The sequence below is a fragment of the Pseudonaja textilis genome, chromosome 8 (genome assembly GCF_049901715.1).
Source record: "Pseudonaja textilis isolate UNSWEBS1 chromosome 8, rPseTex1.2, whole genome shotgun sequence".
In the NCBI taxonomy this organism is placed as follows: domain Eukaryota; kingdom Metazoa; phylum Chordata; class Lepidosauria; order Squamata; family Elapidae; genus Pseudonaja; species Pseudonaja textilis.
This window is the reverse complement of record NC_141997.1, coordinates 30,773,865-30,800,705: the sequence shown is the minus strand read 5'-3', so window position 1 is coordinate 30,800,705 and position 26,841 is coordinate 30,773,865. Positions and strand designations below refer to the sequence as shown.

The 26,841-nt window shown below is 34.6% G+C and overlaps 1 protein-coding gene across 3 annotated transcripts in view; it reads right to left on the bottom strand.

Annotated features, from left to right (window-relative positions):
* TPP2 (tripeptidyl peptidase 2) overlaps window positions 1-26,841 on the bottom strand; it is a 51,839-nt gene that overhangs the window by 1,098 nt on the left and 23,900 nt on the right. Inside the window, exons 10-29 of one of the 3 annotated variants that reach the window (XR_015744439.1) lie at window positions 25,411-25,510; window positions 24,083-24,231; window positions 23,859-23,974; window positions 22,468-22,636; window positions 21,863-22,020; window positions 19,366-19,442; window positions 18,252-18,358; window positions 17,795-17,949; window positions 16,631-16,747; window positions 15,344-15,444; window positions 14,380-14,476; window positions 13,993-14,130; window positions 12,036-12,280; window positions 10,985-11,063; window positions 8,711-8,749; window positions 4,480-4,625; window positions 4,252-4,348; window positions 3,052-3,193; window positions 2,010-2,217; window positions 641-760 (exon numbers count right to left, since the gene is read on the bottom strand). Coding sequence is in view for 2 of the 3 variants with exons in the window: in XM_026708342.2 (XP_026564127.1) it covers window positions 641-760; window positions 2,010-2,217; window positions 3,063-3,193; window positions 4,252-4,348; window positions 4,480-4,625; window positions 8,711-8,749; window positions 10,985-11,063; window positions 12,036-12,280; window positions 13,993-14,130; window positions 14,380-14,476; window positions 15,344-15,444; window positions 16,631-16,747; window positions 17,795-17,949; window positions 18,252-18,358; window positions 19,366-19,442; window positions 21,863-22,020; window positions 22,468-22,636; window positions 23,859-23,974; window positions 24,083-24,231; window positions 25,411-25,510 (2,549 nt within the window). In the remaining variant the exon portion in view is untranslated. The remainder of the gene's footprint in view (window positions 1-640; window positions 761-2,009; window positions 2,218-3,051; window positions 3,194-4,251; window positions 4,349-4,479; window positions 4,626-8,710; window positions 8,750-10,984; window positions 11,064-12,035; window positions 12,281-13,992; window positions 14,131-14,379; window positions 14,477-15,343; window positions 15,445-16,630; window positions 16,748-17,794; window positions 17,950-18,251; window positions 18,359-19,365; window positions 19,443-21,862; window positions 22,021-22,467; window positions 22,637-23,858; window positions 23,975-24,082; window positions 24,232-25,410; window positions 25,511-26,841) is intronic. The other 2 variants (XM_026708342.2, XM_026708343.2) reach the window with 2 other exon arrangements.

Below are 26,841 nucleotides of genomic sequence, written 5' to 3'. Positions count from 1 at the left end.
CATTTACTAATTTTATTAGTTTATTGAAAATAAAATACAAAGAAAAATGAAAATAATAGGAAAGTAGGGAAAAAGGAAGACTATGAAGTAAAAGGAGAAAGAAGAAAAGCTTTTGACATGTTTTAGTGCAGTAGAATAAGATAATAACCTTAACTTTTTCCTTTTGCTTAATCATATGTACCAGTCATTTCTATCACAACAAACTATCTAATCAGCAAAATCCCAAATCAGTTTCATTTTTTCCTACCTCAAGCACAAAGTCCTGAAGTGGTTTCCATGTACAGTAAAAACAATGTTATTTGTATTATTTTCTTTAATTAAAGCAGTCAATTTAGCCATCTCTGCTAACTTCATTAGCTTTTGCAGCCAGTGCATCCCTTGTAGGAATTAAAGTTCTACTTTTTTGTGCATAGAGCAAGCATTCTTGCTGATGTCAGCAACTGGGTTACTGCTATTGAGTAAGGTACCACATATACTGTACCCCTGCATTTGATTTTTCTTGCCTAAATGTAGAATCTTACTTTTTTCACCATTATCTATTAGGCCTAGAAAATGTGTCCTAATTTGATTTTATAATTCTAGAACGTTATTGAAACTTGTATACTGATTGAACTGAACTGAATATGCAAAAACAACTTACCTGTATACAGTTCTTCAAATTTTCTTTGGTGGGTTTCTCCTCTGCAAGTTTACTTGCAAATTTGAGACTTCGGCCGTACATTTTGTTTACCAGTGCATGCTTGTAAGCAAAGAACAAAACCTATAGAGGAGCATTAAAAAAATGGAGGCAGAGATTTGTAAGCAGAATATAAATTCTGCCAAGATCAATCATCCAAATTCACTTTTGGAGTTGACAGTGGACAAGTCAGAACTAGAATAAAAATCACCTTCAGTATAGGCAGTCCTCAACTTATGACTACATTGAGCCCAAAATTTCTGTGGCTAAGTGAGACATTTGTGAAATGGGTTTTGCCCCTTTTTATCACCTTGCTGCCACAGTTGTTAAGTGAATCACTTGTTGTTAAGTTCATAACATGAGTGGGATTAAGGTGAATCTGGCTTTCCCATTGACTTTGCCTGTCAGGTTGCAAAAGGTGATCACACGACCCCTTGGACACTGCAACCGTCATTAATATGAGTCAGTTGCCAATTTTGATCATGTTACCATGGGGATGCTGGATCGTTAAGTGTGGAAAAACAGTCATAAGTCACTTTTTTCAGTACCGTTGTAACTTTGAACAGTCACTAAACGAATTATTGTAAACGAAGGACTACCTGTATTTGACGGATACAGGGGAATCTCTCATGTTAAGTTGACTACAATGAAATGTTGTTTGAGTTATTCCCAGCTGCATAATTCTAACAGTTTATATTAAGGTTATTTTAAAACTTATTTAAATATATTTTAAAGAATGAGGCATTCATTTACATCAGGGGTGTCAAACTTGCGACAACATGTTGTAATGTGATGCATCGCAACTTTTTTCCCCTTCATTAAACTGGAGTGGGTGTGCCCAGTGTGTGATGCATCTGGCCCGTGGACTGCGAGTTTGACACTCGATTTACATGATGCTATCAACATTCAGAGCACCAAATAAGGGACATAGTAATAGCTTTCTAAATATGCTTAGATTTAGTTAAACATGCTTAGATTTATCTGCAACAGAATTAGCTTACAATAGACTACAGCCAGAGGTTATTTATTTATTAATCAAATTTATATAACTGTCCATCTAATGAGACCGTGTAAAATGTATAAGGGTAATATGCCAAAGAAAAATGGTAGAAAGCCACTGCCGTTATGTCTTTATAAGAGCTCTGGGCTACTGAATGCATTATGCTACAAAAAATGTGAATTACTTATTTTGACAGCAGTTTTCGTGTGCAAATATTTTTAAACAATTTAAATATAAAACACTGGTCTCCACCTAAATTGATAACAGGTGTCATAATCTGAACATTCCTTTCTTCAATGGTATGAACAAATAGTTCTATTCCTCTCAACATACCTTGCTGTCAAACAAGTCAGTCCATTTTGATGTTTCCCAGAAAGTCTCTGTCAGAGTAGTCAAGATGGCGTTTTGGTTATCATCTTTACATTCAACGTCACTTGATGCAGCCCCTTCCTGGGCCTGTAACTGCAGAAGTTGATCTGATAATGCACATCCTTTCCGACAGAGAGCATCTATTAAGGTAGATTTCTGCTTTTCCATCTCACTACGTGGAAACAATATATATTTCATTCACGCGAACAGGTCTTTTTCATCATGCCTATATATGCATTTTGCATAAATTCCTGAATTTCACAATCACACAAAATACACCTGCATCCCTTCAAAATGTATAACATTTAAGAGAAGGTGACATTTCTAAACTGGAGTAAAGAGACCAGTTCCAAAATGTGCATTTTTAACTAGGGATCTTCATCAAACAAACAAACAAACAGTTCTACTACCCTCAAAGGAAGAACACTAACATTTCTTTATCCATTCATTTACTTATTTGTTTTACATGGCCACTCATCTCACAAATTCAATTTTAGGTGGCTAGAAACATAGAGAAACAAGAAATAATATTAACAGGGAGTAAAACCCTTTGGCGGTTGCTGAGGGTAAAACCAGATAAAACAATTAAGAAAAAGCTCTCAATCTTGTTTTCAACCTTCTGAAGGAAAGGTTTTTCCAATTTGCTTTTAAAAATACCTACGCTATTATGGTTTTTTAGTTTACCATTTGTTTTCCATTTAAATACTTAAGTACTTTTTTTTTAACTTGCCATAATCTAACACAAATGTGTAATAACATACAAAGATTTGGGCAGAGGCAGGGAGGAAGCAGAATGGAATTGTTGGCTGGCTCATGATGATCTTCCATCTTTCCTCCTTGACAATATCATACCAACATTAAAAATAGTGTTTTAAAGCATACAGTGCAATTAGGTGGGCTCAGTCTATGACTGTTTTCTTTTCTCGTGAATGGAAACATTTAATTTTTAAGCTTAGAAGAACAGATAACTTTGCTGAAATAAAATGCAAGGAAAAAAAGTATTTACTGGCTAGGTACTTTTTTATAGTAGCAGCATCAGGCCTGGGATCAGTCTTCATAGCAAGATAAATAGCAAGGGCTGTTTGATCGATATGAGAGATCACTGTATTAGAAGCTTCAATTATTTCATTTAAACATTTCATTCGCTCCTGGAAGAAAATAAATGGTAGTTTCTTATTAAATTATTCTCTTTTTTTCCTTTTTTATTGTTGTAAGTTCCTTAGAATAGCCCAATGGCAAGATAGGCAGCAAATAAATTTAAGAAATAAATATATATGAATTAATATATTACAAAAATTCAGTTGATAGGAGATGGGAAGATATTCTGATCCAAAGCAAAAAACATACTTTGAAAATAAAAGTGGTACATTTACTGTAATTGTCAGTTCATCATATCACTTTATATCTATGCAGAAAGATAGGCATAAAAACAAGAACTTGAATGGTGCTCTGTACAGAATTAATATTTTGCTAATAATTATTATAGTTTCAGCAGCAAAGAAAGAATTCTATAAATCAGAATTCTGTTACTGAAACATGTTTCCAGATAGCAATTGCTTGTTTATTATAATCAAGTAACACTGAATATGGTGGTTTTCAAATCTGGATTTTATCTTTTTTTTTAATGCATGGAATTCTAGATTGAATTTATAGAAAAATTGGGAGAAACAATCAGAAAAGTGTACATTTCTGTATGTAAATAAACTATTGAATTCTTGAAAAATATCCAAATTGAATTGAAATAAAAAACTAATTGAAGCATAAAAGTGTTTTTTGGGGAGTTATAAATGATACCAAATAAACATACCAGAAAATAGCATAACATGTCTAACTCATTTATTCACAATCAAATGAAGCCAAATACTGTTTTTTTCTAGTTATGATTATGTGTTTTGTAGATTTAATAAATACGTTTGTAGCTGCTATTGTTTTAAAGCTTGAAATCCAGCACCAAAATAAATCAAATGTGCCCTGCTGAAATGATTCTAAGGGAAGAAAAATCACTAATCACTAAGAAGAATCACTAATCTCAGTGAAATACTGGTATAATAAATGGGATAAATTCTGGAACAGTTTAAAGGTGTCCAATTAACAACTTCGGTTGATTTAGAGCACTAAATTAGGAACTATTTGTCTATTCAGGGCTTAAGAGAGGACTAAGTGGATTTAAAATGAAAAATCTTTTAAAAAAGAAAATGGGTCGCACCTTTTCAGAATCCAGTTGATGAAGTCTTGCAACATATAAGGGTAGATGGTTAGGGAACGTCTCTTTCAGTTCATTGTATATCTCATTGGTATGAAACCTAAAAATAAATGTATTAAAGAAAATGTTAACTCTAGTGATCTATAACGAAGGCATGGTGGAAAAGAAAAATTTGCATCAATGCATCAGTTCTTCAGTGATATGATATGGCAACAGAAATGTAAAACATACCTTGTCATCCACTGTATCTTTAAATCTCTTAAAGCTTCTGCAAATTCACTGTTTAGATCTTTTTCTGAATCTTTCTCTTTATCCTTGCTTCCATTCTTATTTTTTATTGGAGATGGGATCAAATGATAATGAACTGTAATTATATCCTAGAGTAAAAAGCATAGCAACTTGGTCAAAGTAAGTATTATTTTCTTTCTCACAAAACATATAAAAACTGAGAAGAATATATACAATCATTCAGAACCTTTTGAAATCTCAGAGGATTAGAACAGATTTAGCCTAAAGAATAGTTCAAATTCTCTCCCACAAATTTCAAATTTTGACTAATCATCCCAGAAATATTTCACATGAGTTGCATCCAGCAAACTGATTAAACTCCACAAGTTTAATGTTGCATAACCTACATCTTATTTTGTGGAAATATGCAGCAGACTATTGAAAAAGAAATTAAACAAATTGGTATAATTAACCATGAGACTTTTTTCCTCAGATGAGTACATTGCTAGCATTCTCACACATGTAGCTTTATTATTGTCTTGTATTTGATTTTAGGATATGGCCTCATCATGGCTAATACTATAATTTACTGTGATTTCTGAGGAAACTATGCATTCTTGTTCAATGCAGAATTTCAATTCAGATATTTCATTATTAAAAAGGGATTGGGATGAAATCACAATATGGCAAAAATATATTTAAACATTCAAGTAATAGTTATCATAGTTCTAAACTATTCTTCTATTTTTTAAAAAGATCAGCCACAGTATTAAAAAAAATATTGTTTTTTACAAGTTAAATTGGAATAATCGTGAAGTACATCTCATTTAAAATCAGCCAACCAACCAACAAATACTTATAGAAATTTTTGTCCAGTATCTGGTTTTTGGAAGCACAAAATCATATCTTTTAAGATCCTAGAAATGTGAATATTTGACAAAACCTTTAAAAAAATGCTGCAAATATTTCTCTGTTGCCCTATGTACTATTCTATATTACACTTTACAATTTACACATGTCTCAGTATATCTGTGGACATCATGGTGGCATATGAAAATGAGAATCTACAAAGTCTATAAAAACAGACTGAGATAATATTAATTTGCAAGGCTATGGCTAAAACACAGGAACTGAAAGTTTTTCCCAGGGAAATTTCTTGCAATTAAATAGTTTGAGACAGAGTGAGACAACTCGACGCAGCCAATTTGCCATGGCCAATTCGCCACAGCCAGCTCGCCACGGAACAACTTGCCACGTCCAACTTGCTGCAGGACAATTCAATTATTTAAAATATTTTTTTTTTTTTTGGTTAGTCACATTTCATTTTGTCCCTACTTTGACAGCAAAAGGTACTTGCTGCCTTTTGTCCTACAAGTCTGAATTTCTGTGTCGTCTTCTTGGAAGATTTTTTTTATGGTGATATTAAAAAGAGAAAACAGAAAAGGAAAGAGAGAGAGAGAGAGAAGAAAAAAGCAAACTTTTAAAGAGTTTTTAAAATAAAAGTAAAATTACTTGAGAAAAAAACTGAACGAAGACCTAAAAAATGAAATCCAGGAGAAGAGGAACATTTGGAGGAATTTCCTAGAATCTTGAAAAACTATATCATACGGTCAATGGTATCTAATATAAGGAAGAGGTTATTTGCCTTAAATAATACCCACACTGAATAAAAAGCTAACCATGTTATGAAAGACTCAGTGGCAGCTTTTGGCCAGTATCTTCACTTAATAAGTCAAAATATAATTAAGACATCTGCCTGTATATCTACTCTCTTAGCCTCCTCCCTTCTCATTTTATTCAACAAGAAAATATGGCTACTGTCTTCAGAAAAAGCGAGGATAGTATATCACAGCTTCAGTTGTTTGAATCCTGATTTGTCCCAGAGTTGGTAATTGAATTTAATGTGCTTTACAATAACAAAATACTCAAACATGCATTATACAAATATATAACATATAAAAATACCCTTATTTATAAGGTTGCTCACAAATGACCTTATAAACTCAACTGTGGAAGAAAATAAAAATGCACACAATTTGTTCCCATCAGGCTGATTTCCTCTATTTTTATATCAAATCTATATCTATATCAGTGCTCTCCAAAGTGGTCAATATTGACCTACGGATTCATGGAACTATTCAAGGGATTGATATTGTTATGATTATTTACTACTGTTAAAGTAGTGTTTATTGAGTTATTTTTAATATAATAGATGTTTGGGGATTGATACAAATCTGAAACTAATTGAGAGAATCAATGAGCTGAAGTTTGGGGAACCCTGATCTATATAATTGACATATCCCAACAAAGTATTAAAGATAAATTACAATTCATCATTATATTGTAAAGCTATCTGATCCAATCCTAGAAGATGAAATAGTAGTCAAACTTTCCCCAAAGTCTTCCATATTTCTCTTTTTAAGCCACTTAAGCATTTTGACACAATATAAAAAAAAGAAATAGTGGTTTAGAGTTTTACTAATACTTTCAGTAATAGATGTATCTATAACAAACCAAAGAAGTTGGTAGCAAAATTGGGGCAGCTTCTAAACCAGGGGGCTTCAAACTTGACAGATTTAAGACTTGTGGACTTCAACTCCCAGAATTCCTCCTCCTGTCATGTTAGCTCAGGAATTCTGGGAGTTGAAGTCCACAAGTCTTAAACTTGCCAAGTTTGAAGACCCTTGTTCTAAAACATAAAAAGGCTGAATGGGGATATATTATTAAATGCTTTATGGGCAGTAAGGCATCTCTGTGAATTCTTTCTTTCCTATTAGTGTTTTAGTTCCTTCCATTCCCAGTTAGACTGAACTCAATAATCAGTGAAAGAAAAGTGTCTAAAATACAAGTCATTACATCACAGTTCCTTTATCCTGCCTGCCTTAGAAGCAAACATTTTAGCAAAAGGTGCTTAAGTACACAAATAATGTTTTATTAACTATTACAGGGGAAAAAAACCTCCCCACAGTTAACTTTATTTTAGCATGGAGCTGTCTCAAATGAGTAAAACATGTTAAAAAAATTTGCTTCTCTACTGGAATCTTTCAATCACCTCCTTCAATCCTTCAATAATTCTTAAATAATTCCATCCATAAAACATGTAGATAAACTAAGCTATATAAATATAAACACACATATTATGGCAGGAATTAATGCTCTAGATCAGGGCTGTCAAACTCCCAGCTTGCAGATGGGATGTGTCACGCGCTGGCCGTGTTAGCAAAGGGGAAAAAAGTCTCGATATGTCAAGTGATGATGCCATGAGTTTGACATTCTAGATTCCTCTTTCACAAGCCTACACTGCATCTGGCTTAGACCAGCAATTCTAATTTGACTCAGCAGGTGATTGTCAATTATTATAGGAAATAAACACTTAAAATTGTATGCCAACGAATGGCAAACCATTGCACCAAAATAATGCCTGAATCTTGCTGATTATACATCCTACCCCATTCCTAAGTCAAAGAGGGTGGGTATGTGAAGGGAAAATTCAGATGCTATCTGAGAAATGCAGCACCATTTCTCAGATACTATCCAGAAGACACCACTTATAGATTTCAACAATTTATGAGGCAAGGTGGGATTATATTTCTATTATTTGAGATAGTGACTAATTTCAAAGCTTTTAAAATCAATCTCCAATAAATTCTGTCCTTAAACCACGAACAGCTTCACTGGTTAGAGCAGCCACCATTTGGCTAGAGTGGTATATTGATTTTTCAACCTTTCAATTATCTCAACCTTTAACACTACAATATTAAAAATAGCAAAATAAACAAAATATACAAGCTCTTTGCTACAAGGGCCCCTGATGCAAATACAGTTTCATTGGCCCTTGTTGTTTCTAATGAGGTTATACCCTCTGAAGGAAGAAACCACTGGCAAGCAAAGAGAATTCTTTTACCATGATACTGTACTAATATTTCTTATCCTGTCCAATCTTACAATCTGCGGTTTTCATATGGCAATAGTATGTAAGAGCTATGCATAATTTAAAAAAAAAAGAAAAATAATTTTGTAGAGTAAGATACTGGTGTAATAATATTAAATGTTCCAATCACACATTACTTTCAAACTAAACTAATAGTCTGCTATTCTAATGCAATTTTACTGTTCAAAGATATGAATAATTAAGCTGCATAAAGGTAACCAAAGATAGAAATAACTAAGTATATTGCTTTAAATGATAGGCAAAAATACTTATATACATCTTTCAAAAACTGGCATTCAGTACCTTTTTAACCTTTCCTTGTCGCTTTGTTGAAGACTGCCCCTGGGAGTTAGAACAACATACTGTAAGAAAGTATCCACAAAACTCTATAGAATGGAGACACTACCTATCAAGTTTTTATTCACTACTGAAGAACACTAAATGTCTTGATCCCTTTAAAGCATACTTCAAAGAAAGCCCAATATTTTAGCTTTAAAAAATATAAAGCACAAGCGTTATGCTATTTAGGGATTTGATTTAAATCTTCTTGATTTAAATCAATCCCAATATTTTGAAACCCAACAATAGAGTACGTAACTCACTTATACTGTTTGTACTCATTCCCATTTAAAATTCAATGAACTGAAATGGCTCTCTTAATCTTTCCATTTTCATTGAATTTAGAGGTAATACAACATTGGGGTAGGTCTCATGGAAAGAGAAGCATTAAAAACTCTACCATATAACTTTGAAGAATTATCAATCATTCAAGCCAATTTTAGGTTTTTTTCCCTATATATACCCTGACTTGTTTATAGTACAATGCTACAATTAATTTTTCAGGGGTTCCCAACTCCCTGTCTGCGGACTGGCACTGGGGTATGCCATGCCAGAAATTGAGCTACGCAAACAAGCGAAGCCCCACCCACAGGGTGCAGGCAGCACACAAAACCACATACCCCTCTGGTCGGCGGAAAAACCTTCTTGATCCCTAGTGCTCAAAAGGTTGAGGGCCGTTGTTCTAGATCACAGCTTCACTATACACAACACTGTTGTTATATTAGTGAAATTACCCTATTTCTTTCACATGAAAATCAAAAAATGTATAGAAATATCACTTGGTTTTAACAAATATTATTTGTTAAATATATTGGACTTAGTACAAGCTAGAAACTAGGTTTTAAATGGTCAGTGATTAATTTTTGAACAGAAGCATGCTAGAGATGGTCTTCTACATTTAAAAAATATACTAGACTCTGACATATTTTCATCTTAGCTGCACTGCACCAAAATCGTCCATGGTTTGTGAAATATTTAAAGCAAAACGAAACTAAGAGCCATGGAAATATTCTCTAACTAAATTAATAATAATAATCTCCTCTATAATGAGCAGGCAGAAGAAACATCAGGAATGCAGTATTCTAAGAATAACATTACCTCCCTCCAAGGGGCAGAACAGGGGGAAAAAAACCATAATTATTTTAACCACTGCTAAAACCTTTCTTCAGTATGTATACAGTTACCACTTATTTTGCCAAACTGAATAGGCTAATGGTCTAATTCAGGGGTCTCCAACCTTGGCAACTTTAAGACTTGTGGACCTTAACTCCCAGAGTTCCTTAGCCAGCTTTGTCCACAAGTCTTAAAGTTGCCAAGGTTGGAGACCCCTGGTCTAACTGACAAGAATTACAATTTCAAATACAATTATTTAATTTACTTGTACCACAAATCTAGATTAAAAACATTTTCAGTTGGAAAATAACCAATATATGAATGGTGGACACTTTTTTAGGATGAATTATTAAGTCTGGTAAAATAAATTCCTAAACCTTATCGATTATATTAAGCCCAATTGTTTTGGAAACTCACTGATCAGACATATTCCCTATACTCCTAGTGTGGAAGATACATTTAGCTTGACTATAATGTTTTAATATGATCCATATTTTTTAAAATATAACTGAATAACAAAGGAATTACTTTGAGGATGCACTATTGGTAAACAAATGTTTACTTGGTAACAAATACTTGCATGTTTTATTTAGAACAATAGTTTTATAGAGCCATGGTGGCACAGTGGTTAGAATGCAATGTTGGAGGCTACTTCTACTGATTGCAAAATGAAACTTTATGAAGTATATGATCAACAAAAGCTTGGTCTAAAATAAGGAAGTACTTCCTAGTCAGCAAATGGAGCTTGAAAGCAACTATTTTAATAGAACCTGAACAACTAACACTATATTTTTTAGATTGAAATGAAACTCCAAGGTATGCAGTTGGATAAAATAATATTACATAACTTATTAAAGGCAATGTAGCATGTTAACATACAATCTGCAACAAGGAACTGGAATTTACCACAAAATAGCAAAAATTCAAGTCTGAACAGAACGTTGAAAGGCAGTTGTATTTAAACAATGAAGAAAACTGGCATTTAGTATTTGAAAGAGACTTCAGGGAAAAAAAAAACTTCCCAAAATCTGGATTACTCTTTTCAAAATCATTTTCATACAAATTTGTCTTTTCAATTACCTTTAAAAAAATATTTTTTTGAGTTTACGCTTTTCTTTTACTTACCACTTTCTTTACAAGTTCTGTCTTTGAAAGTGTCAATGATCCTGTAAGATAACATCCAGGACCTGCTCCTTTAGGTACTCTAACAAATGAACAAGCGAAACATGCTTTATATTCATGCTCACATTCCCATTGAAAAAAAATGTTTAATTCAACTGCAAATTGAACTTAATTTCAACAATACAATGTCAAGCCCAATACATTCAAATGAAGAGGGCTAAGGTTGAGAATGGGAATAGGACGACTCTGGAAGCTACTTATTTTTATCTTGATCCAACTCAAAGAGATTTTAAAAAACCCCAGCTCTACTCATTCCAGTAACCGCAGTGGCACAGAATGGGACAACTTGCCGTGGCCAACTCACTATGGCCAACTTGTTGTGGTACAACTTTTTACGGCCAACTCGCTGTGGGACAATCCACTGTGGGACAATTCCGTTTAATTATTTAAAATAAATAAACTATTTACATTTCTGCCATTCACATTTCATCCTGTCTCTCCTTTTGCATCCTTTCTTTAATGAGTCTATTCCACCATTTCCTTGATATTAGGGTAACACTTGTCCCGCAGTGAATTGTCTTGTGGAGAGTTGTCCATGGTGAGTCGGCTGCAGCAAATCATCATAGAACACTGGTGTCAAACTCAATGGTGTCACATGATGTATTGTGACTTTTTTTGCCCTTGTGGAACCGGGGTGGGCATTGCCTGCATGTGATGCATCCGGGCTGCCAGTTTGATAGGCCTGTCATAGACATTCAGTGGAAGGCCTCCCTTGGCAGCTATTCCATAAGGAAACAAATTCTAACTATTAGTAAAAAAAAATGGACTGCTCTAGATTTAATACACTAAGGAAAGACATATTAAGAAAATATGTAGAAATATGGGCACTGGAGAGGAAAGGGAGCCATATTTCAGTGGATGCTAAGTGCCTGCAGCCACAGAATAGAAATAAATAGACAGAACTATTTTTCTTTATTACTCAAGTTTGAAAGTTCAGAAGAGTTACTAATCGAAGTGTTGCTTGCTATGTGCCACAAAAAAAGACGTAACTTACTTGTCATCTGGCAAAGAAGTAACAAAGTATGGCAGGGTGCGATTTGGTGGCAGAGATATACTGTTTGCTTTCTTCTTCCCTAAGAGAGCCTGACTGTGGGTATCATATATATCTAAACTCAGTACATTAGACAGTCTGTGGGAGACAATAAATGGAAGGTCTTTGATGCGATCCAGCTCACTGCTGTGCTCATGACGGATCTGTAGCCGCACGGTATAATCTCCTTTCTCCAGTTTCAGGGAATACTAGGGAAAGGAGCAATTCTTTAGTAACTAGACTCATACATATTTGATGAAGATGATTAACACACAATAAAAATTCCTTCAGTTCTACTTACACAACTCCTTTCTAATTGAAGAAGAATATTTTCAAAAACATGTCACTTCTAAGTATGCAAAACTTAAATCTGGACATTTGTTACATGTTTGAGGGCTAGAGAGAGATCTGTTACTAATTTCTTTGGGAGAAAAATCTAACAAGAAAAGTTACTCAAATCCCTTCCAATCACAAGGTAAATCATATTTCCAGCCTTAAATTCTAAATTCTTTTTCTAACATTACAGGGGAGGTCTTTTCCAAGGCTTCATCAAATTAAACTACAGATTTGCCAGCATGAACATAAATATATGTTTAGGTTTGAATATGAAGTTATATGCTTGAATTATAGTATCAAATTTTACGATGCATATTTTCTGTTGAATATCTGTTTATAAAAGGTAAATTCGTATGCTGTATAACCTTATATTTGACTTAACTGGATCCTGAACATTCCTTACATAAACATAGAAGGCTCTTCCTATCTGTAAAAGGGACTAAAATCTATTAGGAGTTCCAGCTGGAGATTTGATTTTTGCAGATCCTTGCCCTTTTTGCCTTGCAATTCTAGAAGTTCCCTCAGTACTATTAATCTCTGAAGTTACAACTACAAACGGATGTAGGACCGTCCTCCATGCCCAAGTCCATCAGAAGGCTTCTGTGAGTGATTTAATGGCAAATGCTGGGGCCAAGAAATTCTCATTTCATCTGTTTAATAGTATTTATATGGCTTTAGGAGAAAATGGTTCATACCGGGTAAGCAAGATTAATACATAAAATCTTGAAGCTTTATGCTTTGTAGACGAATTAGTTAAGAGTCTCGCTAATAAATAATTTTGTTCATTTATTTGGATCATCAACCTTTTAGAATCGTAGAACAGCCTGACCATTATTAATGGTTGAAATACTACCCTATCCATTTATAGAATAGCCTAACATGGGATTGTGGTTTCACAGAAATTATGTTTCTATCACTTATAACATAAGCTGTGACTTGTTCTATCCTTACACCGTTCTTCAGGATGTTATCACTGTCCATGCATTAGAAGAAGCTAGGTAGGCATTTGTGCCCAAACAAGAATAGAAGGCTATATATATTTCAAGTAGATTCTTAATTTTTCAGGGATGCGTCAATCCTTTTCATTAGTTGCACATGGTTAAACCATGCATTAAATGATTATCTCAGTTTTAAGGATCTCTAAAAGCTTATTACTACCCTGCAAAACTGATACACTGGCATGCATGGAATTCAGGAAGGGTTGTCCATCAGTCGGTCAGTCAGTCGGTCGGTCCATCCATCCAACATCTAATCTATTTATCTACCCATCTTTTCCCAGTTTAGTAGATAAAAGCTATTTCCTAATGGCAAGCTATAAATTAATCAAATTTATAATGAATTTGAAAAATATTTAACTGTTGTAACTTTTTCAAGAAGCAGCTTTATTTATCAGAACAATATTAAGTTATTCTCCATAATATTTACAAGTAGGGGTATTTGCATAAGAAATGAATAGTGTATAAATTAATGGAAATTAATGCCTAATTTTTAAGTATTTATTTGCATAAACAGGGCAAGCACTACATACTAAACCTAAAGAGACTATGGAATCACATAAAAAATAACTTCAAACATATTGGCGTACCTGGTTAGGATAAGCATCACCGGATCCCATTAGTTTTTTATTCTGGTCAAAGACAATCCATAATTGACTGTCAAATTCTGATTCATATAAGAGTTCACAGAGCAAGGGACAACTTGGAGTAACTTCTCCACTTTTGGGCTGAAGAAAAATTAAATGATAAAAGTATTTAAAAACAAAATTAAATGATGGTAATATTATTGATACTGATCATGGTCATTTATTAAACTTGCTTGCCATATGACTAAATAACCCCAGATAGTTTATAGTTTGTTATTAAATTTATTTATTAAACAAATTTATATCCCCACCAAGTGACTCCGGGTGACTTACAATATTCCTAAAGAAATCATTTTATTGAGTAGATCCAGTTATATAACCCAGACTTACTTGGTGAAAATTATATGTCAAAATCATCTCATACAATTGTCGATTATTTGGCAATACGTCTCGGGATCCTAAAGGTTTTATTTTAGCACTCACTGGTCTGCAATTCAGGAATACAACAATACGCATTAGGAGAAAAACAAGGGTAAGGTTTCAAAGAATAACAGATTAACAGAGTTGAAAGGGATTTTGGAGGTCTTGGGACTAAGCAGGAAATCAAGCAGGAAATCCTATACCGTTTAAGAAAAATGGTTGTTCAATCTCAAATCTCCAATGTTGAAGTGCCCAAACTTCTTGAGGTAAATCATTCCACTTATTAATTGTTCTGTTAGGAAATTTCTCCTTAGTTCTAGGTTGTTTCTCTCGATTAGTTTCCATCCATTGTTTCTTGTACAATTCATTTTTAAAACTTGTACATAAAAACAGGTACACTTACCAATGTAATTTGTGCACACATTTAATTATGTTAAACACAATTTAACAATCTAATTTTCATTTGTTTATTTTTATTTGATTGATTAAATTTATATGTCACCCATCTTGCAGTTTGAGGCAACTCTGAGAAATTCAGATAACGCAAAACCCAGACTCACAGGGCAAAATATTTCAAATTCAGGGACATAACTTCTCATCTTCAACATGAACCAGGTTCTTTGGATTATTTCAAAAATATTAAGACCAAAACAATCTGCCTCAAATACAAATTAGGTAACTTGATGGTAAGCTGTAATTCAACTTTTAGTTTTTTAATTAACTCATTAAACATTATCATTAAACCATTAATTAAATCTCTATTTAAACATTCAACAGACTTCTAATGATTACATACTTAAAATAAACAGGGAATATCTTTCTCAAATGTTAAATTTACTTCATTATAATATTCAGCATGACAAAAAGTTGTTTAATTTTACCAATTTTACCAATCACAATAATCCCTTATTTAAATCTAAATTTCTTGTAGTACCTTAGTGTTTGAACCCAGCATTTGAGATTTATGCAAGGCACAATATCTTCGTATTTCAGTGTTGCCCGAACATCAAAACGCACAATGCCTTCTGAAGCATGCTATAATCAAAGAGTGAAAAAGTTTATTTGAAATGAATTTCAGATTAATGTTAGGCCAACAATATATATATTTAAAAGTCATGCTTTTCCAAGGTGCTTCTCCTTAAGAGCTGGCAATACACCATATGTCATCTCTGCCGTCTTCACTATGCATCGCTAAGCTTGTTGGCATCCTGCCATAAATGGAGGGAGGGAGACAGAGGAAGCTAGGGAGATTATGCAGGTTGTGTGAAGAGGTGTGTAAGGGAGGAGGGAGGATATTGTCAAGTATAGAGATTCCACTGCCTCAAGGACACCTAACCTGGGAAAGAATGTGAAGCTTCTCTGAAACGCGCCTACAATGAAAGCGGTTCCCAAAACATCAAGCTGGATTGCCACTGGAGTCCAGTGACTGGACACTGATGGTCCGGTCATGGGGAAGGCCACAAATGAGAATACTTTGTATGTTTGTGGGGAATATTCAGATCTAGCCTTGTTTTTGCTGCAACCACTAATCCTTTGTAAAAGAACCTATCATTTCAACCAAATAGAGTCAAGAGTCTTTCTTTTCTAGGGATCTAGTTGGGGCAGGTTTGATGCCGTACATCCTTGATGGTGAACCTATGGCATGTGCACTAGAGGTGGCACACAGAGCCTTCTCTGCGGGCACGCAAGCCATCACCCGAGCTCAGCTCTGCCATGTATGCCTCCTGCCGGCCAGCTGGTCTTCGGGTCTCTTCCATGCATGCGCGGGGAGTGGGGTGCATGTAGGGGATGTGTGTGCATGCACGAGGGGTGCATGTGTGGGGATACGCATACATGCACAGGGTGGAGCGCATGCATGGGGATGTGTGTGCATTGCATTTTGGGGTTTGTGCACCCTTTTTGGGCACTTGGTGCTGAAAAGGTTAGCCATCACTGCCCTAGATAAATGCCATAAAACTTCAAGGCCCCTTTTACCCATTTAAAATGATTAACCTTATAAAACTGATCAATGCTATGCAATATTATTTAACTCTAATCATCTCACTGGAGTAAGATTGCTGAAATTTAGTGTGATATCAATCATTTTTAATGAAGAAAAAAATTCACCTATGCCTCCATGCAATTTGGCTGGGCATTTAGTAATACTACTAACTTATGATTTTAACAATGTTACATTTTAAAAATGAACAGAATTTCAAAAGAAGCAAATTATGATACTTACAAAATTCAACTGAGATGTAGTGCAAACTATGCCATGGAAAGAAATGGAATAATCAATACTGACATCACTGAGGCTTGCCCACCATCGGGCAATACAAATTTCAATTGTTCTTCCCTCCTGTTGGGAGGAAAAGAAAAAGAAATGTATTTCAAATCTTCCTCCCCTTTAAGCCTCATCTCCTCATCCCAGGGTATGAACATTTTGCATCCCAGCTCTTAGCAAAAATAGTCATAAACCAAGGAGAATACAAATACTGAAGTATAACTAACTTGCAATTCTTAGCGATGACTAAACCAAACGATTCAAGTTTACCTCAAATAAAGAATATTTGTAGCTCAGGGTTGAAATGAGGAAATCCTTGGTATTCTCTGAACTTGTTTTCTTGCAGACGTTTCATTATCCTAACTAGGTAAAATCATCAGTGCTAGTAAGGAGTGCTCTCCTTACTACCGTGTTTTCCCGAAAATAAGACCGGGTCTTATATATATATATATAGCCTCCAAAAAAAGGAACTAGGTCTTATTTTGGGGGAACGTATTCCACTACCTCACCTCACGGCACTGATAGCCCCACCCAGTAGGAACCCGTTTGTCTACTGCCGGCCCAAGTTCTTCTGCAGCGGCTTGCTTCTGCTCGCATGCATTGCCCCTGGACTCCATTTTGATATTAGAGGCGTTCAGGAAAGGCCTCTGAGACCAATAAATAAGCTCTGGATTGACATGCGCTTTGCCCCCAGCCTCCGTTTTGCTGTCAGAGGCCTTCAGGAAAGGCCTCTGCAACTGAGAAACGTGCTCTAGTTTGATGCATGTGGTACCCCCCCCGCCCACCTCCTTTTGCTGTCAGAGGCCCTCAGGAAAGGTCTCTGCAGCCGAGAAACAAGCTCTTGATTGACACATAAAAATCTGTAATAATGAGAATCATTGTCTTTATATTAGTTTCACTATTAAGGCATTCTGTAGTTGACATGTAGGATTTTCCCAATGAAAATGTAACAGGCTACCAGTATTTACAATATTTAAATAAGAATCTTAGTTGAAAGACTATTCTATAGAACTCAGATAAGTCACTCAAGCTGAGCACATTATGATCGACATTTATCACATATCAATGTAGCATATATGTAAATTACAGCTATTAACTCTATTCTTAATTCAATGAACTCACTAATACTGAAAATGCTTCAGTGATGGATCCTTTTTCTGGTATTGAGCAGAACTTGTAGAACTCATGGCTTCGATATGCCTTTTGTTTTACTAACTGAATCGCATGGAGAATAAACTTGGCAGTTATATCAGATGATGATGAACAGACGGAGATTTCTAAATAAGAAAAGGCATGACTTTAATATTAATATTATACAGACTTTTCTGGCTCCTTTCTATGAGGCAAATATGTATTCAGAAAAAATAATGATAAATTTTGTTTCACAGCATTTCAACTCCTTAGCAGTAAATATGTTCATTATTATTAAAACAATAAAAAAATTCTAACATTACACTGATGAAAAACATTTTTAATGTGAACATTTAATGCTACAGATAGATTTCAGATATTTAATAAAACATCCTCCAATACTAAAATCTTCATGGATTTCAAGAGGAATCCAATAGATTCACCTTACCAGCCCAGGTTGCTCCAGATGGAACTTCAATAAAGTGTCTCTGAATTTGTCCAGGTTTAAAATGAACATTAGTAAATTTGAGATCATAGTTTGAGGTTTCATCTACCCTGTGATTAAAAAAAAATGTATTTTTTAAATTGTAGAAAGCTCACTTTAAACTATCAATACAGATTGGAATATTGTTTTAATAAGTCCAAAAGAACAAGTATTCCTGTCATTCTTAACTATATTAAAATATTTTTTTAAAGTAGCTGGCTTTGATCGTAGTATCTAATTGAGAATAGTTGTTAATATTTTGAATTACACCTCTGAACACCAACTATACACTTGGTATAGTTAAAAAAGTACCAGCTACAAATCAGGGGATGGTGGGTTCTAATCTCACCTGAGGCTCACAGCCAGCTGGGTGAACTTGGGCCAGTACCTCTATCAGCCCTAGGAAGCTGAGAGTTCTGAAATCTTACCAACAAAATTATAGAACCTGCCCAAGCAAGTGGTAACACACACACACAAAACCAGTCTCTGAACAATCTCCCCCTCCCAAGTAGTTCCAGAGATTTAGAATGATAATAATAGTATAGAAGTTGTAGTCTAATATATCTAAAAAGCACTTAAGCATAGGGAGAATTTTGCCCTTTATGGTGGTTCAAAAATATTTAAAATAATTTCAATAATAAAATACTGTCTTTGACTAAAAATTGTTTGTTTTTTTTTTACAAAAATAAGTTGATAGGATTATAAACGATTCTGGCTCTTGATACCATTTTTAAACAAGCAAAAAACAAAATTGGCTGTACAGAAAAATTAAAAAGTTTCCTTTCTATTACAGAACAAATATTAAGACAAACACTTCCCAAAGCAACTATGGCTACAATTGAAAACAAGATTGCTGAGCACTTGTAACTGCAATATTTTACTATTGAAATTTAAAAAAAAATACTCAGGAATGTAAAAGGTTTATCCATGTGGTCCATACATGTATGTGTATTATTGTTTATATATTTACACACACACATATGGAATCTATATCAAACAACAAAAATAAAAATCAAATCTACATTGCTTTTTATAAACATTGCTACAAATTTTCTGACAAGAGTAAAAATCCATGTACCTTGTTGGTATAACAACAGTTATAGGAACTCGGAACAAAGGTCCTGCGTTGGGCATTGTTATTTCATAACCACACACCTAAAGGAGTGAAATGAACACAAATTGTCACGTTTAATAATCTTTCAATCTTTAAAAGGCACTTTAAGCCTTTAATATTAATGGTTTACAAATGAAGTTTCCTGAAACTCTTAACCTATACACTGAGCATTATAACTCAATTTAAATATTCTGAGAAAGTCCCGTCCCCCCCAATTTATTTTAATCTTCACTGTGAGCTACTATCCTTACCTGGCATACTGTCCTAGGAATTATTAGTTCAATTTAAGCAGTATGTTTCCTTAATGCAGGATCCTATCTAGTTGGTGGTTACTGGGACCAGAGGCTTAGTCTTCCAAGATTTCAGACTTGGAGTCCATCCTCAGGGAATTTCTGTCTACCAGAATGTGTGCTTTTGGGCTATTCCATGCATAGTATTTATATGGTGCCTAGTTGTGCGTGGCTTTTTATTTGTTGATTAAGATGTTGATGGCCAGTAATTAAGTTATAGGCAGTTGTTTCCTTGTGTTGCCAAGTACTTGATTGCTAAGTACATAAGCTAGCTGGTGGTAAATTAGCACTCCTTCTGACTGACAAGGGGCCTGTTTCCCAGGCTTCAATCATTTTCCTGGCTATCTTTATACCTACATGGCCAACAATCTTAGTAAGCTGCAAAACTGAATGTTTTGTTCATTGCAATGTGAGGCTACCAATGAGTTTGGGTCTCCTCGTCTGACCACTCGCTTGTGTTCTTGCAATCAGGTGGCTATAGCTTTCCTCCCTGTCTGTCCTACGCAGTCACTGAGGCAATCCATGCAGGAGATCTGGTGGATTACATTAGAAGGATCGCCCACCTCCAAGCGATCTTTGCAATGCATATGTCTTTGTATGGTAGCCTCTGGGTGGTGTGCCATGCCCACTTGCCGATCTCAGAACCTGCGTTCTATTGCTTCCAAAATGTATGGCAAGGTATACCATATAGTTGGTCTTCTTGTACCTTCTTTCTTCCTTTCTCTCCCTTGTGTGTTTAACAGGCATCTTGTAATGTTTGTACCCATTCTGTCTGAACTGTTCACATAGGTATCTGCTCTCCAATTGTTTAGTTTGCCACTTACAGTCGTGGGTTCTCACCCTATCATACAGTGTTCTGACACAACTGTGTCAATGGACAATGGATGGTTACTGTTGAAATTAAGAACATGCAGTGTTGGTGGTCTTGCGATAAACTGTGATTTCAAGGTTTCTATCTTCTTGCCTATTGACAAAGGCACATCTAAAAACAGTAATTGTCTAGCTATTTCTTCCTCCATTGTGAATTATATGTTTGGGAAGATGGAGTTCAGTACGTTTTGAAAGTCTTTCAGTGCATTTCTTTTGATGACATATAGCGGCACCAAAATTTAGGTGTGTAGTTTTGAAATGCATGGATATTGTAGTCCATGCAGGACAGTTTCTGAAATGACTACTGATACTGGGGATCCCATAGGCGTCCCTTTTATTTTCTCATACATTTATATTTTGAACATGAAGAAGTATATTGACAGTACTGGAGCAGCTTCATAATTTATGTCCTGGTTAGGTTGCTCTGATCTGTGTTGTACTCTTCATCTAGTTTTTATCTATTACTTCGTACGCCAAGTAGGGAGGGATTAATATAAATAGGGACACTTCACCAAAGCAGACCATAATCTTGTCTGTAGTTTTGTCAAAAATTGTACTGATGATATGACTGTGCTATTCGAGGATGGGGTCAGGAAGTTTATGCGATATGCCAGCCGTTTAGCCAGGTTGCAGGTAAGGGTATCTCATAGTGTTACAATAGATCTGAGGGGACGGAGGGTGATCGGTATCATGGGCTGCATGGAATGACCTCTTCCCGAGTGCCTCGGTATAAGAAATGTACTTGTTCGTAAGTGGACGCTTTGTGTGTTGTGAAGGATTCCCAAAGCCGAACTGTTTGAAGCGCGAGCTGCCCATATCTCTCACGAATGAAGATATATGTGTCCCAAGGTAATGTTGTAGGATCCAATCTGGATTGGTCACCGGGACCAGAAATTTAGTCTTCCAAACTTTCAGGCTTGTGTTGGAGCTATTCTCAGCGAACTTCCCTCTATCAGAATGTGTGCTTTGGGCTATTTTACATGTAGCATTTATGTGGTTGTATGAGAGTTTTTATTTGTTGATGTAGGTGCTGATGGGCAGATGATGAGTCACTGCCTATTTCCTTAATGCTCATTTTTCATTTTTCCCTTCCACTTCAACACTGTAAAACAATGAAAGAGACTATTTTTTCAGCCCTATCTCTCCCCCACAATCCTACCATAAACTGATTTAAGTGGGAATCTGAGACAAATAACTTGATCTAAAAGAAGAGGTAGCATGATCAGGATATTTCTGATGAGAGCCAAATCCTGAAACACTTTGGTGTCAAAGATAAGGTCTAAAAGAACCAAAACCAATACCTCTGTATAATGAACTCCTTCTCGTAGGCCACGTGGATCCACACGAATGGTAATATGTCTGCACTGATTCATGAGCTCCAAATGAGTAGGACACTGAACCCAGGAAACGTTTGATGTTAGAGCTAAATGAAGCTGCAGCGATATCCTCTCATTATTTTCTGAAATAAGAACATGCAGCTTTTAATTTTTAATCCCTTTAAATTTAGAATTTAAATTTAAAGGATTTAAACAGAAAAGGAATGGATATATCCCCATAGCCAACACTGTCCTATCTTGCTAGAAGTTGGAATCCAATTTCCCTAGATTTGCTTTACCCCTAGACCAGAGGTGTCAAAATCGATTTCATTGAGGGCCACATCAGGGTTGTGTTTGGCCCCTCAATGAAATCAAGTCTGACACCCCTGCCCTAGATCTTTTTCCCCAACCAACAGGCTGCTACAATAACTTAAGCTTATTCTTACTTCATAGTATCATTTATTTCTATGTATTTTTAAATTATTTATTAATTTAAACAATTTACAAAGTGACCCATCTCATAGCAGTAACTCCGAAATCTTCCCAATATCTATCTTTGAAAATATTCAATGTAAATAGCTTATTTCTACCTGTATTCTCAGGAAATAAAGGTTCTATTCCAACACCATGATCAAAAGGTACAGCTACTTGAAAAGGCTCTCTGAGGTAGATTCCACGCTTGCAACCAACAGTAATAGTAAAACCTATGTTGTTCACAAATGATTTATTCTGAATGAGGTAGTCATAGGCTTTATCAACCTAGAGGAAAATAAATTAAAAAATAAATCAAAATTAACCAAGAGTTTCTTCAGTATGAAATTCATGTTTACATCTGCCTCCAAATAATACTGATTGACAGTAGTTCCATGGAGCAAAGTTTCCTCCAGCTTGGTCCAAATAAATTCTTAAGTAATATCTAAAGGTCTCGTACTTCAGCTGATGTATTACTGAAAAAAGATTATTTAGTTCAGTAAAGTAAATCTGTCTTTCAACTGTTACCTTTGGAAGTGATTTAAAAATGTCATTGTTGCTCTGAAGAAAGAAAGCTTACTAATAATTATATTACAGGGTAAATGTTAATATTTCTTAAATGAAAAATGAATACAGGTACCATTTTCATAAAGAATTTAACCAGCAGAGACAAAATCTTCATCACAGTTACTTCTTTGTAAATTCTCATTTAACTCTTTTTAATCTTTTTCATTATTTATACTGATCATTTTCAGAAATTAAAATCTAAATTTCCATTACAGATCTTCTATGTGTAGTCAAGTTGGAGTAACCGACTTATTTATTCATCCATCTATTTTACAATTTTTGTGTGCTACCCACATACATCATGCTCATCATAGCAAAGCAAAATTTATACAATATTGTTAGATAATGGAATAATAAAAACCAGATTCTCAACTCTAAACATAAAACCATAACCATCAAGGACAATACAGCTAACATTTCTGTCCACCTATCCTCCAAAAACTCAGCAAGCGAAAATCTTCACCTTTTTTTAGAATGCCAAGTTAAAAAGAGGTGTTTTTAAAAAACTTTTGGGAAAAGAGAATTTGCAGTGCAGTCATAAAAAAACCCCCCAAAATATGATCACATTACATAATTGTATAAATCAGAAATAGGTCCCATTGAGTTAGTACAATTAACAGCCATTAAAGGGTTCACAATTCATTTCTTAAACAGACTATAACACAAGAAAAATAGGACTAAGATTATACGGAACTATCTATTTCAATAATATAGGGGAAAAATTCTTAATAATATCTGTGCTAATAAGCTAGAGTATCATTATAACTATATAAAAACAAAGAGGAAACAACCCCACCCCCAAATTAACTATTATGCATAGGGGGGCAAGGGGAAAAGTAGAAAACAATAAATCCTTGAACGCAACATTAGGAATACTGTCATTAAAATATTTTTTCCATCAATACCTTATATATATTGGATTTTGTTCTTTCAGAGTAATTACCTGAATAATACCATGTCCTTGAGCAAACAGATGTGTATTTTCCACCTTCACTGCGGTATTTTCTAATGCTCTTTTGACTGAGTGAACAGTATAATTTACATCATTAGCTTTGAGTCCTGTAATCAAAGGAAGAGTAAAGCAGATAAAAATGTGTCTCATCAATACACTTCTCACAGTCAACAAAATGCAATTTGTTTTAAAAGGAGAGCAGCATTCCATTTTACCTGAGAGTATTAAAGCAATGCCACCACAAGCATTGGGTGAAGACATTGAGGTGCCATTCATGAGTTGTGTACCACGTAATGTCCAGTTAGGGACAGAGGCAATAGCACCACCAGGTGCGCTGATACTCACTCCCAGGGCTCCATCAATACTGAAATTAATACAGAAATGTCAAAATAGCAAAAATCCCATTTTTTTCCTTAGGCTATCAAATAGTCCTCCTTTAGACGGTATCACAAAACATTCCTTTTTGTCTGTACTAACGTATTCTTTTTAATAGATGGCTGGGTTTTAAGTGCATTACATTTAATTTGATCTTTGGTTCAGTATGTCTAACAAATGGATTTATAATTTATGTCTACCAATGAGGAACTAATGTAGATGTGCATATAATGACTTCAGGAGTTATCTTCTATAAATTATCCTATAAAATTATACGAACAACTATTGTGCGTTTCTTCAATCGGTCTTGCCAGAGCTCATTCGAAGCCTGGACAGCCTCCAGGCACTGCCAGAGGGCAATGAGACAACTTGCCACAGCCAGACTCACTGTGTGCAGGACCACTTGCCATGGCCAACTCGCTGTGGGACAATTTAACAATTCTATTTAATTATTAAAATAAATAAAAATTATTTTAAGTTTTGTCATTCACATTTCATTTTGTCCCTCCTTTTGCATCCTTTCCTTAATTATTCTATTCTGCCATTTTTTTTTTTATATTAGGGTAACTCTTGTCCCGCAGCAAGTTGGCCATGGTGAATTGGGTCCTGGCGAGTTGTTTGCAGCGAACTGTCATAGAGAACAGAAGAGAATCATTTGGATCATCGGGTGGAGATATAAATTTGAGTATCATAAGCAGTCTGACAATACCTGAAAATCATTCCTAATTTAGTGTGCAGACATGGTTTATGTTAAGTGTTTTTGCAACCTTTTCCCTATACTAATATTATTTTTTACTATTTTTGGTAACCTACATTTATATTTGCTTCTTTTTAATATATATATTAATATATACAGCTCTTATATCACAGAATGTAAGTATCCCTGCTGCAACACGAGGGGTTAGTTAAGAAAACAGAAATTAAAGCAGATTTACATTTAAAAAACCCTTAAAACCTTTCTCTTCCTACTCATATTCACCTTGAAATAATTACAAAATATTTATCTCAAATTCTTGAAAATCAGTTCTATTCTTCAGAAGTTTGTGTCTTTAATTGTGTTGGAAATCTGAGTTGCACTTTCAAATTATCTTCTGCTATATTAAAATGAAAGTTCTAAATGGATTATGGAAACACCAGGATTTAACTCATGAATTAATTTATCACTTACCTTGGTCCTCGAGATGACCATGTGTACTGATTTGCAGGTAATTTCTCTCGTAATGAGTACTCGGCAACCATCATATCAGGTGATACATAAGCACCAACACCTTTAGAATTAATTGACATAAGTTCAAGTGTACCATTAGTTCTCTTTATTGATTTAAATTATGTTTACGTTAAATACTAATCATTGTTAAGTTGGTAATGGTATTTTTTTAGAAAATATTTTTTTTAAAATCTTTCAACATAGCAACATATTTATACTAGAAACTAGAAGTTTTTCGGTTTTTTAAATATTATTACTTCAGTCTCCACTCAAATGAACCAATCAACATGTCAAAATGTATGCAGTATTTGCTTTACAAATTATTCAGAACCTAGGCATGCACATACTAGCAGTTGGATAGGATGCATAAACATAATACATCCATTTCTGTATAGTTCGATACTATTGATTTATGTCTCACTTTTCCTCTAGGATGTAAAAGAGGCTGACATGCATATTACTCCTCTTCCAGTTGTTCTCAGCAATAACCCCATGAAATTGTATGGGATGAAAAATAGTGACATTTTTGAAAAATAGTTCAAGATGGAGTTAACTCCTACATGATCTAATGCTTTAAATACATCCCCGCTCATTCAATAATGTCCAATAAAGTTAAATGATTAAATTCATGTGAATTAAACATACTTCATCAATGTGTAGTTGTAGATTTGGGAAACTTAAAAATGGATTAGATAAAATCATGGCGGATAAGGCTATGATTAGACATTAGTCAACGTTTTTGTATTAACTTCTAGATCAGAATGAATAAACTCCAAAATTCAAATACTGGAGAACAGAAGGCAAAAGCTTCTACTGCATTTAAGCTACTTTTAATTCCCCATCTCATTTACCTTTGGCATTTTGTATAGATTTGTAATTAGAAAATGCTCCCTCTGACATGAGCTTTTTCACAAATCAGATTTACATCTGCTTCAAGAAAAACCAGACAAGGCAGATCTTCATATGTAGAGAGACTAAGAAAATAATCTACATGATTCTGTTATACAGAATCCTACACAGTTCCAACTGTAGCTTTAAAGCATGTCTCCAGTAGATGGGGAATAAAATAGCCTGGGTTTGTGTATGTCCTGGGTATCTATGTTCTGCTCTGTAGAATAGCTAATTCTTACAAGATTAGATTAGAAAATAGACATGGGATAACTATGTTGTTTCTGAGATTACAAAGCTTGGCTAAATGAAGAGGAACTAATATTAATGAAAAACTGTAAAAAAATCCCCAATCATTCTGGAGACAAATAAAGAATAATATAAGTTCTTATTTATCATTTTAGTCTACTTTCAGCCTTAATAAACATTTCAAAGCTCCTTTCAATTCTTAAGAAACTATTTTCATAATTAGTATAATGGTGGCACGGCGGTTAGAATGTAGTA